This window comes from Microcebus murinus, chromosome 6 (genome assembly GCF_040939455.1).
Source record: "Microcebus murinus isolate Inina chromosome 6, M.murinus_Inina_mat1.0, whole genome shotgun sequence".
Classification (NCBI taxonomy): Eukaryota; Metazoa; Chordata; class Mammalia; order Primates; family Cheirogaleidae; genus Microcebus; species Microcebus murinus.
This window is the reverse complement of record NC_134109.1, coordinates 89,944,527-89,960,249: the sequence shown is the minus strand read 5'-3', so window position 1 is coordinate 89,960,249 and position 15,723 is coordinate 89,944,527. Positions and strand designations below refer to the sequence as shown.

Below are 15,723 nucleotides of genomic sequence, written 5' to 3'. Positions count from 1 at the left end.
CCTCATTGTTTGGACCTTTGCAGTGATTAAAGCATCATCAGAAAAATTACTTCATATTAATATATTAGAGCAGTGCTTCTCAAACTTCAGTTTACATATGATATCATCTGGGGAATCTTGTTTAAAATGTAGATTTGCTTTGATAGGTCTGAAGAGAGGCCAGGCACACTGTATTTCTAACAAGTTCACAAATGATGGTGATGATGGTGGCCTGAGGACCATTCTTTGAGTAGCAGACCAAACTGGAGGACTCCTAATAGCCCCTTTTAGACTGCTTTAATGAAATGATTCTAATTTAGCTTTAACCTTGGCTCAAATCTTAGCTCTTAGACATGCAATCCATTGTGTTCTGATATAGAATCGTTTGGATTCTTGGGTTCCTTAACAAGTAAATGACAAAAAGGGGGGGGCAGTATATTCATAAGATTTGAATTAAGCCACAACATGATATAAAGTTATTTTTCAAACAAAATTCTAGAAAAGTGGGGTTTTATAGCTTTCCTATAGAACATACTACAGTCTTGAAAGTTACTGATTGAACATTCATTTTCTACTTTTTGTTTTAAACATCTTCTCCCATAAAGTAATTACCAGGCAGGAACCATAGGCTCCCAAATTCCCTTTCTATTTTTTCTCTTTCTAGTCAGAAATTCAGATATGTAACTTAACTCCCTGACTGAAGAATGGACTTAATTTTTGGCTAAGACTTAGACTTTTTCACACTTGTGATTTTTTACATGCCCAAAGACCAATAAATTTCATTTCTTCATTTCCCCTCTTCCCCCAAGATATATGAAAATAATCTTATAACCTCCCTTTATTTCCTTTTGATTAGTAACCTCTTTTATATCTTATTAGAAATTTCAAGCACTGTGGCCATTGATGTTATATTATTTATTGCGACATCCCTAGGAAGAACAGTAAATTGTTTCCTTGGGGGTGGAAACGCAGAATGTATCTCTATTAAATTAAATTTGAATGTTTTTCGATAGAAATCGAATTCTGAAATTTTAATAATTACATGAGTTATTTTAGTCTTTTATATACATATGAATCAGTTGTACTCAATTTGTCTTCTTTTATTTCAAGGGTGTGATTACTTTAGAGTCCCTTGGTAAAAGGGGTTATCGAGTACCTCCTTCAGGAACAATACAAGTGGTATGTGTTTTATAGCCTACAATTGCAATAATCATTCTCTCACATACATATAGAACTTAGCCCTTTCTCCTGCTACTGCTGCTGCAACAACTTTGGTAAGTAACAGTGGGGCTGCAGCTTTGTTTGGAGTTTCCCTGCTCTGCCCCAGGAATGACCATTTGGGGACCTCCATAAAAGGAAAGCATTAATAAGCTAATCAAGGTGAATACTTTAGAAAACTAGTATATGACAGTTTGCATAACTTAAATAGAGCTATTTTCAATATAACTAGAACCTAACATTACCAATGCCTTTTATTTAATATCAGCCAGATTGAGATTGACATATTTCAAAGGATATCCCAATGCTAGTATTGCTTTGGCAGGAAAACTTGGGAATCAAAATTATATTATCCCTACTGTAATAATTTCTAAAATTGATCTGATGAGATGATTACATAAAGCAGATAATGTAGTCTGACAGACATCAGGGCAGAGAAGGCATCTGAAAAGGTCTAGGCATTGTTTATTTTGGCTCAAGAGAACCCTTCTAATCCAAAGCAGTCCTTTGTCATCCCTGGCCTAGGGTTCTCAGAAGAATAATTTGATCTCAAGGTCAGTTTGTAATTGAGTTCATCTCCAAGTGTGACCCAGGATAATCCTGCAAGCCCTCAAGTCTGTTACAGAGTTTGCAGGCTGAAAAAGAGCCCAGTTGAGGCTCATTTCTCACATGCAGGATCTGGTCTAATCTAAGAAGCATTTTTATGACCTTTGGGCCTTAATGTCTTCAGTGCATTGTCAGATCACTTTTACTCATCATCATTGTTCCAATACTGCAAAGAGTCTGTACATTTGTTTATTTCATATCACACAGGAGTGAAACGTAGTACTATGCAATGTGTGCATATATATTGCAATATAGATACAGATTTTACTAAGGAATAATCATTGCATATTAAAATACGATTTTCATGGCAAATAGAGTTCATGAACTAAAGGAGTGATGATGTTCTGTCCTCTTGCCCTTGGCTATGTAGCTCATGAGATAGTGTGGGTCACTGGAAAGCTAGCTGTCAGTTGTCATATTAATGAGGCATAAACCCAGAGGCAGCACCTTCACCTCTTATTTGGAGACTGCCAACTCTAATGGTTAATTTTAAATATGAAATTTGGGTATGTCTTTCATTCCTTATATAGTTTAACTATGTATAAACATGGGTTGAACTCCTGGCTTGTTAGTTTGTGGTTGTTGAATGTATTTGCCTTGATCTTAAGACTCACTAGATTTCAAAAATTGGATCATAATATTGATATATTTCTCATTTTGATTCAGTGAGTGATGTCCAGTGCCACGGATGAGCTTCTGAAAGCATGGGCACCAAGTTACCTATTGATGTGTTGGTAATTTGGTTAAAGTCAGATCAGCAGCTTGGGGTTTTGTTTAATAATTAGTACTTTTCAAAATAATGCTTCTTCAATTATTCATAGCCAAGTACCAATTAAATTCAATTTAGTCTTTAATAAGGATACATACTTTGGTCTATAATGACGTTGATGATTTTTTTAAAAAACCTAATGTTGCTGCAAATTTGGAAATGATTCCAAGTGTGAGAAAAGGAAGTATTATTTAACCTATTTTAGGTCTAATAATAGTGAGCTTTATTTTCTAAATTTGGAAGAGTTTTCCAATAGGAAAAAGTCTCTTCTTTGAGCACCTATTTTTAATTTTACAATAACCATATGTACCTAAAACAACAAAATGTGAGAAAAATATAATACTCTATTTTGAGAATTTTGCAGTTGATACTCTAAGTTAAGCTAATATTTAAAATAATTGAACTGGAATATTTTAACTCAGTGTATTTTGCTAAAACTAGTGGAGCTATTTCTTAAAATCTGAACAAGGAATAAAGGTACATATTGTCTATTAATATGAAATTTATGACTAAGGATTTCGATTCATTATAGGATTTTATATTGTGAAATAAATCAAATTGAACCTTTTTAAAAAACTGAATATTGTTTTTAAACTTTTGAAATTTTATTAACTTTAGTCCCTGAAACTGAATTATATCAAGTGGGATTACCTTATTATTATAAAAAAAGACGTTTTCATTATTGACATAATCATTCTGAGTCACATCAACAAATCACGATATTTAAAGAATAATTTCTATATTGTTTCTTCAGACCTTATTTAATCCTAATAAGACCGTGGTGAAGATGTTTGTTGTGATATATGACTTACGACATATGCCAGCCAATCATCAGACATTCCTACGACAAAGAACTTTTTCTGTACCTGTTAAACAAGAAATGAAGAGAAGTGTTAATAAAGAGAACATACGACATACAGAAGAACGGTTATTACGCTACCTCATACATCTGAGGTATTGTTTCAAATGAATATTAAAAAATGTTACTTTAGAACAACTTTAAAATTTTTAGTTTATTTTTTTACACTGTGACTCTGACTAAATAAGTACCCCTTGGACTTTGTTTAGCTTGGGAACTCTTGATGATGTGCCACGACGCAGAAAGCACATGGCATACCTTCCTGCAGTTATTACTGGTTGAACTGGGGGACTTTTCATTTATAGTTGTTTCATGTAAAACACTTTATGTCAAGACAAGTGCTAATGTATCTAGGGCAGCATTTTCTAAACCAGTGCTATTCAATAAAAAATGTAATATGAGCCTTATGTATAGTTCTATATTTTTCAGTAGCCACACTAAAAAAAAGCAATAATAAGCAGGTAAGATTAATATCTTCTATTTAACCCAGCCTATCCAAATGTTATCATTTGAATATATAATCAATATAATAATTATCAATGAGATCTTTTTACTAAATCTTTGAAATCAAGTATATATTTTACACTTAGAACACAAATTGATTTGAACTAGCCACATTTTAAGCACTCAATAGCCATATTGGTAAGGGAAGTTCATAAACTTTATTTACTTGTTCAATATTTATGTGCCAGGCATGCTTCTATACACTAAGGAAACAACAGTGACAAAATCTCTTCTCTCAGAGCTTATATTCTAGTGCTTCCATCAGAAATACCTTTTCCTCTAATGTTTACTACCCAGCTGATGGTTCTAGGTTGTGAGAAGTCATTTGTTTGCCTTTGGGATCCAGCATCCTAGGGTAAGATTTTCAGCCCTGCAATCATAGTTGAGCGCTCAGGATCAATGAGCAAATGATTGGTTTAAAAGAGGGCTCAGTAGCCTTTTGCCTGTAACTCTATTTCTAGTAGTTTTCTGGTCCCTTCTATAGAAAGTCCTCAATCCCATCAGTGACATTCATCTTTGACTAACCTTACAGTAAGATGTGCTCTTCATCAGGAGGAGTCCTCTTTAATCCAGGATTGGGCAGAGGACCTCATTAACCTGTTACTGATGGGGACCACCAGCTGTCTTTCAGTATATCTGCCTTGCAGTGGTGATCTAGTGTGAATAAGGAGTGAGCTGTGTACTCAAGTCACATGCATGAAAAAGTCTATTAAGATAATTGTTCCCCTTAAAGCATTGTCTACTTGGTTCTCTCATCTTAGTCTTCTGACTGTTGTTCTGCACCCAAAAGATATGTTCAACCAACACAATGTATTTAAACCCAACCTGACACTGTCTAACATGAGCCTTCATGGGAAATGTTAACACAGATTGGGGCAATGAAAAATATACTAAAAACAGACTTGGAAAACTTTTAAAAGAGAAATGGTATGAAACAGCAGACTATAAGAATACCTCCCAGCTCAACCTAGAAAAATATTCAACTGTTTCTGGTTAAACTTCCATTTGACACCATTCCTCTTGAAGTTTAACAACCATGGCCATATGTAACCAGCATTAGCCAGAGTAAAAGTAAACTACCTCAGCTTTTGTAATCTTCATATAATGACTAGATATTTTAAATGCAATAAAGAAATCTATTTGTGAAAAATAGTATACTTCCCAAAGCATGTCCTCCTTCAAATTGGGAAGGTGAAAAACTTGAGAGAAAAGGGAAGAGTGAGTCATTTAGAGGTTTGCTCTAACAGATAGCACTGACGGCCAGATCTTTCAGCTAGTTTAGGAATAATATCCACATATGCACCAAATGTTGGACCAAAAAAAATAATAAATCAATGAATGAATTAAAAAGGAGTAATATCCACAAACCCAGAGTATTTATGTTACACTGAGGGAAAAACAAAGAGAAATTAGCAATGCATAGTGTTTGTATTTCTGCCAGGTAAATTTATGAGATTAAAGACTCCAGCCCCCTGTACTGTGCTGCAGATTTTAGCAGGAGATAGAAACAGTTTCATACATAGTTTTGATAGCCATTTTCATTTCACTGCTAACTTTTCTCTTTTGACAATGGCTGGGTTTTATTTAGCTAGCCACTGCAAATGATAGCACTTTTTTCTTACCCTGTGAGGTCCTCAGAATTTCATTTCCTATGGTGATTTGTCATGGGTAGAATCCATTTTAATCTAACCAAAATCATGGGAGGCTAAGTTGTGTGATGTAGGTCAGTCTGTGTAGCCAGAAGCTGCTAGGGCTGCAAAGCCCAAATGTAGTATAATTGGCTGATATGAACTGAAACTTGACCCTGTAGATGAGGAAAAGTGCATGTGCTATGGGGGTCAGGGAGGAAAAGTAAGATTGTATTTAAAACTCAGATTTACTGGAATAAGCATTTCAGGCATTGTAAGAGGGGAAAAGAGTATGGAGAATAGTAAGGGAGAGGCAGTTTAAAGAAAAGCACGTACTTTGGCAATCTAAGACCTTAAATATCATGTTAAAGAGTTAGTGTTAACCTAATATTATAGCAAGATTAGTGCTTCTTTCAAATTTTAAGTACTCACATTTGTTTGCTTTAAAGACTTATTCTCTAAAATTATCCATCTTTTTGTTTATTTGTTTAGGTTCCAGAGTTCTAAATCTGGAAAGATCTACCTCCATAGAGATGTACGGCTCCTGTTCTCTAGAAAGTCAATGGAGGTCGATAGCGGTGCTGCATATGAACTCAAATCCTATACTGAATCGCCAACAAACCCTCAGTTTTCACCACGATGTTGATAAGGAGTGACTATTTAAAGTATTTGCTCAGTACTCAAGTTTGCAAGTAAAAATTAGCATAGAATAGAGTGTACCAAATTAACAATCAGGAGAGTGGACCCACTCCTGTTATCCTGGACCAGTTTTTATTAAAGGATTCCTGAAATGAGATCTACGTATTCCAAGTAGACTGGAAACACTCATGTCCTAATCCTTTTTGTACTGTTGAAACCACTTCATTGGACATGTTGCAATAGCATACCACCCCCCACCCCCCGTTAGATTAGTGTTTACATGTTTTATTTCTCAGTTATTTAATATTTAATGTTTTCCTTAATACTCAAGTGATGTTTGTCTGTAGTGTTCTAATGTAGCACAAATCCTATGTAAAATCATACTATGTATTTTTGACATTAACGTTGAAATCTGAAATATATGCACAAGTCTTTAATTTTGTGTGATGTGTTTTAAGTGCTATTCATTTAAGTTATTGAAAATGAGAATGAAATGTTGAGCTTCTTTAAAATTATCGCACTATGCAAGCATGTGTATTTTTTACATATTTCAAGTTTAGTTTTTACAACACCCCATCCAGGTTGCTATCTCACATAGTAGTCCTTTAACATGCTGTATTAGCAGTGCAAGGTGTGGACTAAGCTGCTTCACATTCCGCTTGCAAGTTCAGATCATCATGCCCGTTCATATTCCTTCTAGGATTCCTTATCCCAAAAACAGTTCTATTTTTCCTTAATCCCTACTATAGAGGCTTTACATTAAATTGCTGTCCTATGCTAGTTAACTTTCTCAAATTGTTAAAAGAATATGTACTTTGAAAACAAATTAGTATTTATATTGTAAATATATGCAAAAAAACTAAGAAATGTGTATTTTGCTTTTATTTTTAGACAAGACATTTATGCGACTAGGTGCTTAGCCATTAGGCAGTTTCATTCTAGCTCTACAGCTGCCAAGGGGAGGGGGAAGATGTCTTGACCCTTGTCCCAGTTTGTCACTTCCTTGTTCAGGATCACAGTGGAAGCCATTTGGCAACTGGAAAACACCACCAAGCAAGGGAACTTGAATGAGTGCCTCAAAAATCTTCTTTCTAAGGCCGGGGCGCGGTGGCTCACGCCTGTAATCCTAGCACTCTGGGAGGCTGAGGCGGGCAGATTGCTCGAGGTCAGGAGTTCGAGACCAGCCTGAGCAAGAGTGAGACCCCGTCTCTACTATAAATAGAAAGATGGCCAAATAATACATATAGAAAAAATCAGCCGGGCATGGTGGCGCATGCCTGTAGTCCCAGCTACTTGGTAGGCTGAGGCAGGAGGATTGCTTGAGCCCAGGAGTTTGAGGTTGCTGTGAGTTAGGCTGACGCCACGGCACTCATTCTAGCCTGGACAATGAAGTGAGACTGTGTCTCAAAAACAAAAAAATCTTCTTTCTAAAACCCTTGGAAAGAACAGAGTGATTTTAGTGGTTTGTGTGGGCAATAGCAGATTAGATAACAAGGCAAAAATATTGGGATTGCTGGTAGAAACCTATGACTGTAGGTTATAAAATACATACCACAGGTGTAGGCCAGACCCAGGTGACCTGGGAGTCGAGATCCAGGTAAACAGTCTGGACCTGGGAGAGGGGAAAGTCTACTTTGGGTAAGGTATTGAATAGACTACTTAAGAGAATCTGGCCAGGTGATAAGTATGTGGCTGTAAGCTGTGGAGTGGCAAACAGAAACTGCCTCTAAGTTTCCTTTAAAATACCAGTTAAAGAAAAAAAGGCTATTTATATTTCATGAAAACTAAAAAAAAAAAAAAAAAATTTCAGTAGTACAAATTTATGAAGATTCATTGTTAATTTTCAGACTATATGGAAAACATGAGACAAGGACCCAAAGGCTTGGTTGAAATAAGTGTTTCAATACATGTATCTAGACTTACACATTTGGGAAAAGTCAATTTTGAAAATTTCATATAAAACTTGGAAAATATCAAGTTTCTTAATTAAAAAAATGCTTCTTTGACCTATCCAGTAAATTTTACCCCAAGATTAGTGAAGTATATTATGTGCATGTATCTTTTTGCTTAGATATCACATTGTAATCTTTTCAGAATTCTTTTTAAGTACTTCTGGAACATTTTTTAAGAAAATTTAAAGAAGTTAGTTGAAGCATCTGTGTGCATCCTATGCTATTCCTGGCAATTTTGTGCAAAGGAAGCATGTGCTGACATTTTGTCTCTCTACTTCATAAAGCCTTTTTTGCTCATGTTTTTTTCTCTGTGATGTATAGTCACCCTTGCATTTGTCTGCTTTCACTTGCTCTGGCATTATCTCTATCACACAGGTTCTTTTTCTACCCTCCTTCAGTTATAGACCAAGACTTTAATATCTCCTATATCTGTATTCAGAGATTATGTCACTAGATTACGTAACAGTTGAGTGTGTTGGCATGCAGAAAAAATACCAGCAGACCACCAACATTGTTATGTATAGAGATCTCACTGTAGGCGCACTTGGCAGTTTTGTAGATTAATAAAATGAGTCATAACTTATAATTCCCTTTTAAAAGGAATTACAGGTCAAAAGCTACAGGAAGTCTTTGGAGATTTTCTTATCAGATGAGAGTGCTAAAATCTGTCATGAGAGTGAAAAAATATTAATAAGTGATGAAGTCTAGCTAGAAGGTGCCCAACAAAAGGTTCTCCCCTCCTTCCATTTTCCTACACCAGATCTCTCTCTTATTCCCAGAGGGTTAAAGAGGGGAAAATTTTTCCTTCAAATATTTCATCTTTGGAATCTTTAACTCTTCCCTAATTACTTTTGTGAATGAAGCAGTGATTCTTTTTTAGCTTAATCTTTAAAAATTATATGTTTATTTTTTTTAATTGTTCATACTATGTATGCGTATAAAGTAAATGTAAAAGTCCCCTCCCTCAAGACTGCCATTGCAGCTATCACTTTACAGGGTGATCACTGTTAAAAATTTGGTATATGATTTGTTGGACATGGGAATACAGGATCTGTCTAGATGGAGGTAGGCTTTTCATGATGATAGAAGTTCATTCTCAATCCCTAGACTATACCTATAATGGCATTGGATTCAGCCCATTCTGCTCCATCATGGATTATCTGTGAGAGAGATGTCTAAAAATTGGACACTGGGAAAAAGAAGAGAACATAGCCGGGCGCGGTGGCTCACGCCTGTAATCCTAGCACTCTGGGAGGCTGAGGCGGGCGGATTGCTCGAGGTCAGGAGTTCGAAACCAGCCTGAGCAAGAGCGAGACCCCGTCTCTACTATAAATAGAAAGAAATTAATTGGCCAACTAATATATATATAAAATTAGCCGGGCATGGTGGCGCATGCCTGTAGTCCCAGCTACTTGGGAGGCTGAGGCAGCAGGATTGCTTGAGCCAGGAGTTTGAGGTTGCTGTGAGCTAGGCTGACGCCACGGCACTCACTCTAGCCTGGGCAACAAGCGAGACTCTGTCTCAAAAAAAAAAAAAAAAAAAAAAGAAGAGAACATGTAAATGCCTGCTATATGTTAGGCATTGTAGGCAGTTTATTTAATCCTTAAAACCATACTTCAGAGAGAGAGTGGATATTCTACACTTAAAGAAAAGAAGACTTTAAGCTTGCCCAAGTATGAGAGCCAGAATTCAAATCTGGGTAGGGAGTTATGTCTTTTTCATTCTATTACACTGGCCTTTTGCCTCTTTTTTTACATTATTTTTTCCACCAGCAATACACTTTTCATCAGTATTCTTGGAAATAGTTTATAATTTGTGATGTGATAAGTGAAACATACAGTAAGGCAATGCCAACTAATCATTAGGGGGAAAATTACTTTGATTTTTAAAAACCTATAACTTTGGGAATGAATGTCCTAATGCAACTCAGAGGCTAGTCAACTTAGTATACTGTCAGGAAGCAAGCAAATTCAGTTGAGACAAGTCTTAGGAATACATTGTCCCAAAGTCTCTTTGAGACCCCCTTCTACTTCATTGTTCATGGTTCTTTCATTTAATTCATTTAAAATTTTCCTGTTTCAACCACTAAATCCTTAAGTAGGATCATCCACTTTCTAGGTTCCACTTCCAACACTCAAGTTGTTGAAACTGCCCTGTTTACAGTTATCAATTAATGATATCTAGGCTTTGCTCAAAGAAATCACCACTCATCCCAGGATTTTTGGTCTTGGTATCTTATTTTGTATACCTGAGTTTATTTTTCTAGTCTCTTCCTATCTGTTTCTTTCATTAAAAATGTGTTCTGTCCAGGCACGTGGCTCATGCCTGTAATCCTGGCACTTTGGGAGGCTGAGGCTAGAGGATCATTTGAGACCAGGAGTTTGAGACTAGCCTGAGCAACACAGTGAGACCCTGACTCTACAAAAAATGGAAAACATTAGCTGGGTGTGTTGGCACGCCCCTGTGGTCCCAGTTACTCAGAAGGCGCAGGCAAGAGCATTGCTCTAGCCCAGGAGTTTGAAGTTGCTGTGGGCAACGATGAGGCCACTGCACTCTAGCCCAAGGAACAGAGTGAGACCCTGCCTCAAAAAAAAAAAAAAAAAAAAAAAATATATATATATATATATATACACACACATAATCTGTTATTGGTGTTTGCCACCCCCTGATAATGGAGATGGACGTCCTCTCAGCTGTTTGAGGAATGGATGGGATGAGACACTATCTCATCTCCTTTACTTCTATAAACTCTTGAGTTAGAACAACTAAACCTCGCTTTATGCAACTACGAAATTCCAAGCCGAAAAAGTATTTTGTGCACTTAGGCATTGTATTCACCAGGGGGAGCTTTGGTTCAACAGTTCTTGGAACTTGCTCCAAACCTAATGAGAATACCTGTCAAGGTATTTCTCAGTGACTCTAATCTCTATGGCTAATTGAATTAAAATTACAAATTCAATTCCTCAGTTGCCTCACATTTCAGATGCTCAATAGCCATAGATTGCAAGTGGCTACATTATTTTATAGCACAGATTTAAGATATTTCCATCATCACAAAAAGTGGTGTTCAATCTATTAGGTTATTAAGTATGAAATGTTCAATTTCCTTAAGTACTAAGTTTGACAGTTGATGTCTCTGACATTTCACTTTGACACTTCTTGTTTTATGTTTATTGTGAAGGTACATCCTCAGTCTTTCAAACACATGTTTTGGCTTCTGATTATCTTTCATATTTTTTTTTTTTTTTTTGAGACAGAGTCTTGCTTTGTTGCCCAGGCTAGAGTGAGTGCCATGGCATCAGCCTAGCTCACAGCAACCTCAAACTCCTGGGTTCAAGCAATCCTCCTGCCTCAGCCTCCCAAGTAGCTGGAACTACAGGCATGCACCACCATGCCCAGCTAATTTTTTCTATATATATTAGTTGGCCAATTAATTTCTATTTATAGTAGAGACGGGGTCTCGCTCTTGCTCAGGTTGTTTCAAACTCCTGAGCTCAAACGATCCGCCCACCTCAGCTTCCCAGAGAGCTAGGATTACAGGCGTGAGCCACCGTGCCCGGCCACTTTCATATTTTTTTAGAGCAATTTTTGTGAAACCGTGGATAAGTAAAAAATTTGTTACTTTCAAATATGAATTCCACTGTGGAACCAACGCAGCACAGACAGCTGGAAATACCAACCAAGTGTTTGGGATGGATGTGGCTAATGAATGCATAGTACGTCTATGGTTCGAGAAGTTCCATTCTGGTGATTTTAATCTCAAAAAGGAGCCACATGGACGACGTGAGATAATGGTGGATAATGGTGGATGAGCTCAAAGCTATAGTGGTAGTGAATCCATCTCAACCTATGCGTGAATTAGCAGCAAGGTTTGACATTACTATTCCAACAATATTGGGCCATTTGAAACAAATGGGAAAAGTAAAGAAGCTGGATAGATGGGTTACACATGAATTAAATCAGTGTCAGAAGAGAAATCATCTCGAAATTTGCCTTTCTTTGCTGTCATGACATAAAGGCAAACAATTTCTACACCGTATTGTTACGTGTGATGAAAAATGAATTCTATATGACAATTGCAAGCATTTGGCACAAGAGTTGGATAAAGATGAAGTGCCCAAACACAGTCCAAAACCGAATATTCATCAAAAAAGCTAATGTTGTCTGTTTGGTGGTCCAGCACTGGTATCATCCTTTACAGCTTCATGAAACATGGTCAGTTGATTGCAGTGGCTCTCTATTGCATCCAGTTGGATGAACTGATGAGGATGCTTGCGATGAAGCTGCCAAGATTGATCAATAGAGCCAGGGCAATCTTCTTCCAAGACAAGGCTCAACCACGTGTTGCATAAACAACACTGCTCAAGCTACAGAAGCTGGACATGGAAACTCTCTGTCATCCACCTTATTTACCAGACCTTGCACCAGCTGACTACCGCTTCTTCCAGGCTTTGGACTACTTCTTGCAAGGAAAAATATTCAATCCTCAACAAGCTGTGCAAAACGCCTTTCAAGATTTCATCACCACTCGCTCTCCAGGCTTCTTTGCTGCTGGCGTAAACAAGCTACTGTTAAGATGGCAAAACTGTGCCTGTAGTTAAGCACAATCTTTGATTAATTTGTATTGCTTGTTCGAGATATAATAAACTACAGTTTTGATTTGAAATAGGACATTTCATATTTAATGACTTTAATAGAATAGAGGGATACCTTGGAGATTATTGCTGGTTTGGTTCCAGATCCCCACAATAAAGTGAATAAATAAGTCACATAAATTTTTTGGTTTCCCAGTGCACATAAAAGTTATGTTTACACTATAATGTGGTTTATAAGTGTGTAATAGCATTACAAAATAAAAAATAATGTACAAACCCTAATTAAAAATAGTTTATTGCTGAAAAATGCTAATGATCATCTGAGCCTTCAGTGAGTCAGTCAATTGGCTGGTGAAGAGTTTTGCCTCCATGTTGGTGGCTGCTGACTGATCAGGGTGGTGGCTGCTGAAGGTCAGCATGGCTGTGGCAATCTCTTAAAAAATGAGACAGCAATGAAATTTGCCTCATCAACTGACTCTTCCTTTTACAAAAGATTTCTCTATAGCATGCGATAGTATGCTCCCATAGCATGTTCCCATAGTAGAACATGTTTCAAACTTGGAGTCAATCCTCTCAAATCCTGCTGCTGCTTAATGAGCTGAGTTTATATAATATTCTAAATTGTTGCAGTGATCAATCTGAAAAAGGAATCAAGAAAGCAATCCTATTTACAGTAGCTACAAAAATAATCATAAAGTAGGAATAAATTTAGGCTGGGCACAGTGGCTCACACCTTTAATCCAAGCACTCTGGGAGGCTGAGGTGGCAGAATCACTTGAACTCAAGAGTTGGAGACCAGCCTGAGCAAAAGTGAGACCCCCCCATCTCTACTAAAAATAGAAAAATTAGTCATGGATGGTGGCTAATGCCTATGATCCCAGCTACTCAGGAGGCTGAAACAGGAGGATCGCTTGAGCGCAGGAGTTTGAGGCTGCAGTGAGCTATGATGATACCACTACACTCTAGCCAGGGCAACAGAGCAAGACTGTCTCAAAAAAATTTTTTTAACCAAAGAAGTAAAAGATCTCTACAAGGAAAACTATAAAATACTATTGAAAGAAATTGAAGTGGATGCCAGGAAAATGGAAAGATATCCCATGATCATGGATTGGAAGAATTAATATTGTTAGGATGTCTATCCTACCCAAATTATACTACAAAGCAATAGCAACCAAAATAGCATGATACTGTCATAAAGAATAGATACATAGAATCCAGATTCGCAGCCAACTTATTTTCTACAAAGACACCAAGAAAATACACTGGGAAAGGACTATCTCTTTGATAAATGGTGCCTGGAAAATGATATCCATATGCAGAAGAATAAAATTAGATCCTTATTTTTCGCCATATACAAAAATCAACTCAAAATGGATTAAAGACTTAAATGCAAGATCTGAAACTATGAAACTACTAAAAGAAAACATTGGAGAAAAGCTGTAGGACATTGGTGTGGGCAAAGATCTTTTGGATAAGTCCTCAGAAGCCTAGGCAACAGAAAAAGACAAATGGGATCACATCAAGCTAAAAAGCTTCTGCACAGAAAAGGAAACAATTAACAAAGTGAAGAGTAGGAGAAAATATTTGCAAATTACTATGTGACAAGGGATTAATGACCAGAATACACAAGGAACTCAAAATTCAATGGCAATAAAAATAATCCAACTAGTAAATTATATAAAGACCTGGATAGACATTTTCAAAAGAAGACATACAAATGGCCAACAGGTATACGAAACAATGCTCAAATCACTAATCGGGAATGCAAATCAAAACCACAATGAGCTCTCACCCCGGAAAGAATGGCAATTATCAAAAGACAATAAATGCTGATGAGAATGCAGACAAAAGGGAGAACACCGGTACACTGTTTCTGAAAATGTAAGATAGTACAGCCATTATGAAAAACAGTATTGAGTTTCATCAAAAAGCTAAAATATATTCAAAAGAAAGGAAATCAATATATGGAAGAAATATCTGCACTCTATGTTTATTGCAGCCATATTCACAATAGCAAAGATAGGGAATCAACCTAAGGGTCCATCAGTGGATGAATGGATAAACAAAATGGAGTATATACACACAATGGAATAGTATTCAGTCATAAAAAAGAATGAAATCCCGTCATTTGCAACAACATAGATGGAACTGAAGGTCATTACATTAAATGAAATAAGCCAGCCATAGGTACGCAAATATTGAATGTTCTCAATCATATGTGGGAGCTAAAAAGTGGATATCATAGAGGTAGTGGGTAGAATGGTGATTACCAGAGGCTAGGAAGAGAAAGAGGGAGGGGATTATGAAGAGAAGTTAGTTAATGGGTACAAAATACAGTTAAATTGAAGGAATAAGTTCTAGTATTTGATAGTATAGTAGGGAAATTATTATTAATAATTTATTGTATTTTTCAAAATTACTAGTGAAGAAGTGATCCTCTTGCCTCAGCCTCTCAAAGTGCTGGGACTAGAGGCATGAGCCACCATGCCCAGCCAGGAACAAATTCTTTTTATCCAAGGTCATATATTCAATTTTCTATATATTTGTGTCTATCAGATTTGAACCCAAGTTTACAAATACATTAATATAGGATGTATATCAGAATGCCAATTTATTAAAACAATATTTATACAACTATTAGATTCTTCAGTTAGCCTAACTAGTACATTATCCTTTCTCTCTGTAGTTCTGCTTAAAGGAAATTCAAATTTCCAGTAGGTTACTTTGTGAGTATGAAAACAAAGATGTAGTTGATCTTATGAAGTTTCTCAGCTGGCCCAGTTTGAGACAGTCTCAAGGGTTATCTTTATCAAAAGTTGGCCTCTTAAGCCCTTTTATTTTAAATGCTTCCTTGACTGACAAACCCCTTCCTTCCTTTCTCTAAAAGGAGTGCAATATAGCTCTTTGTTTTTCCAATTGCAATCCCAGTGCAATTCTTCCTGTCTGAGATTGTAGACACTGGCTGAGTTTTGAG

General features: G+C 36.6%; 1 protein-coding gene across 7 annotated transcripts in view; it reads left to right on the top strand.

The window, feature by feature from the left end:
- The window catches only part of ATOSA (atos homolog A), a 144,456-nt gene extending 136,886 nt beyond the window's left edge, over nucleotides 1-7,570 (top strand). For 5 of the 7 annotated variants that reach the window (XM_076004382.1, XM_076004383.1, XM_076004380.1 and 2 more), the window contains 3 exons: nucleotides 1,090-1,158; nucleotides 3,327-3,526; nucleotides 6,056-7,570. In XM_076004382.1, coding sequence (XP_075860497.1) covers nucleotides 1,090-1,158; nucleotides 3,327-3,526; nucleotides 6,056-6,209 — 423 coding nt within the window. In that variant the 3' untranslated portion in view covers nucleotides 6,210-7,570. Of the gene's footprint in view, nucleotides 1-1,089; nucleotides 1,254-3,326; nucleotides 3,527-6,055 lie in introns of all 7 variants that reach the window. The other 2 variants (XR_012919778.1, XR_012919777.1) reach the window with 1 other exon arrangement.
- The last annotated feature ends 8,153 nt before the right edge of the window (nucleotides 7,571-15,723 follow it).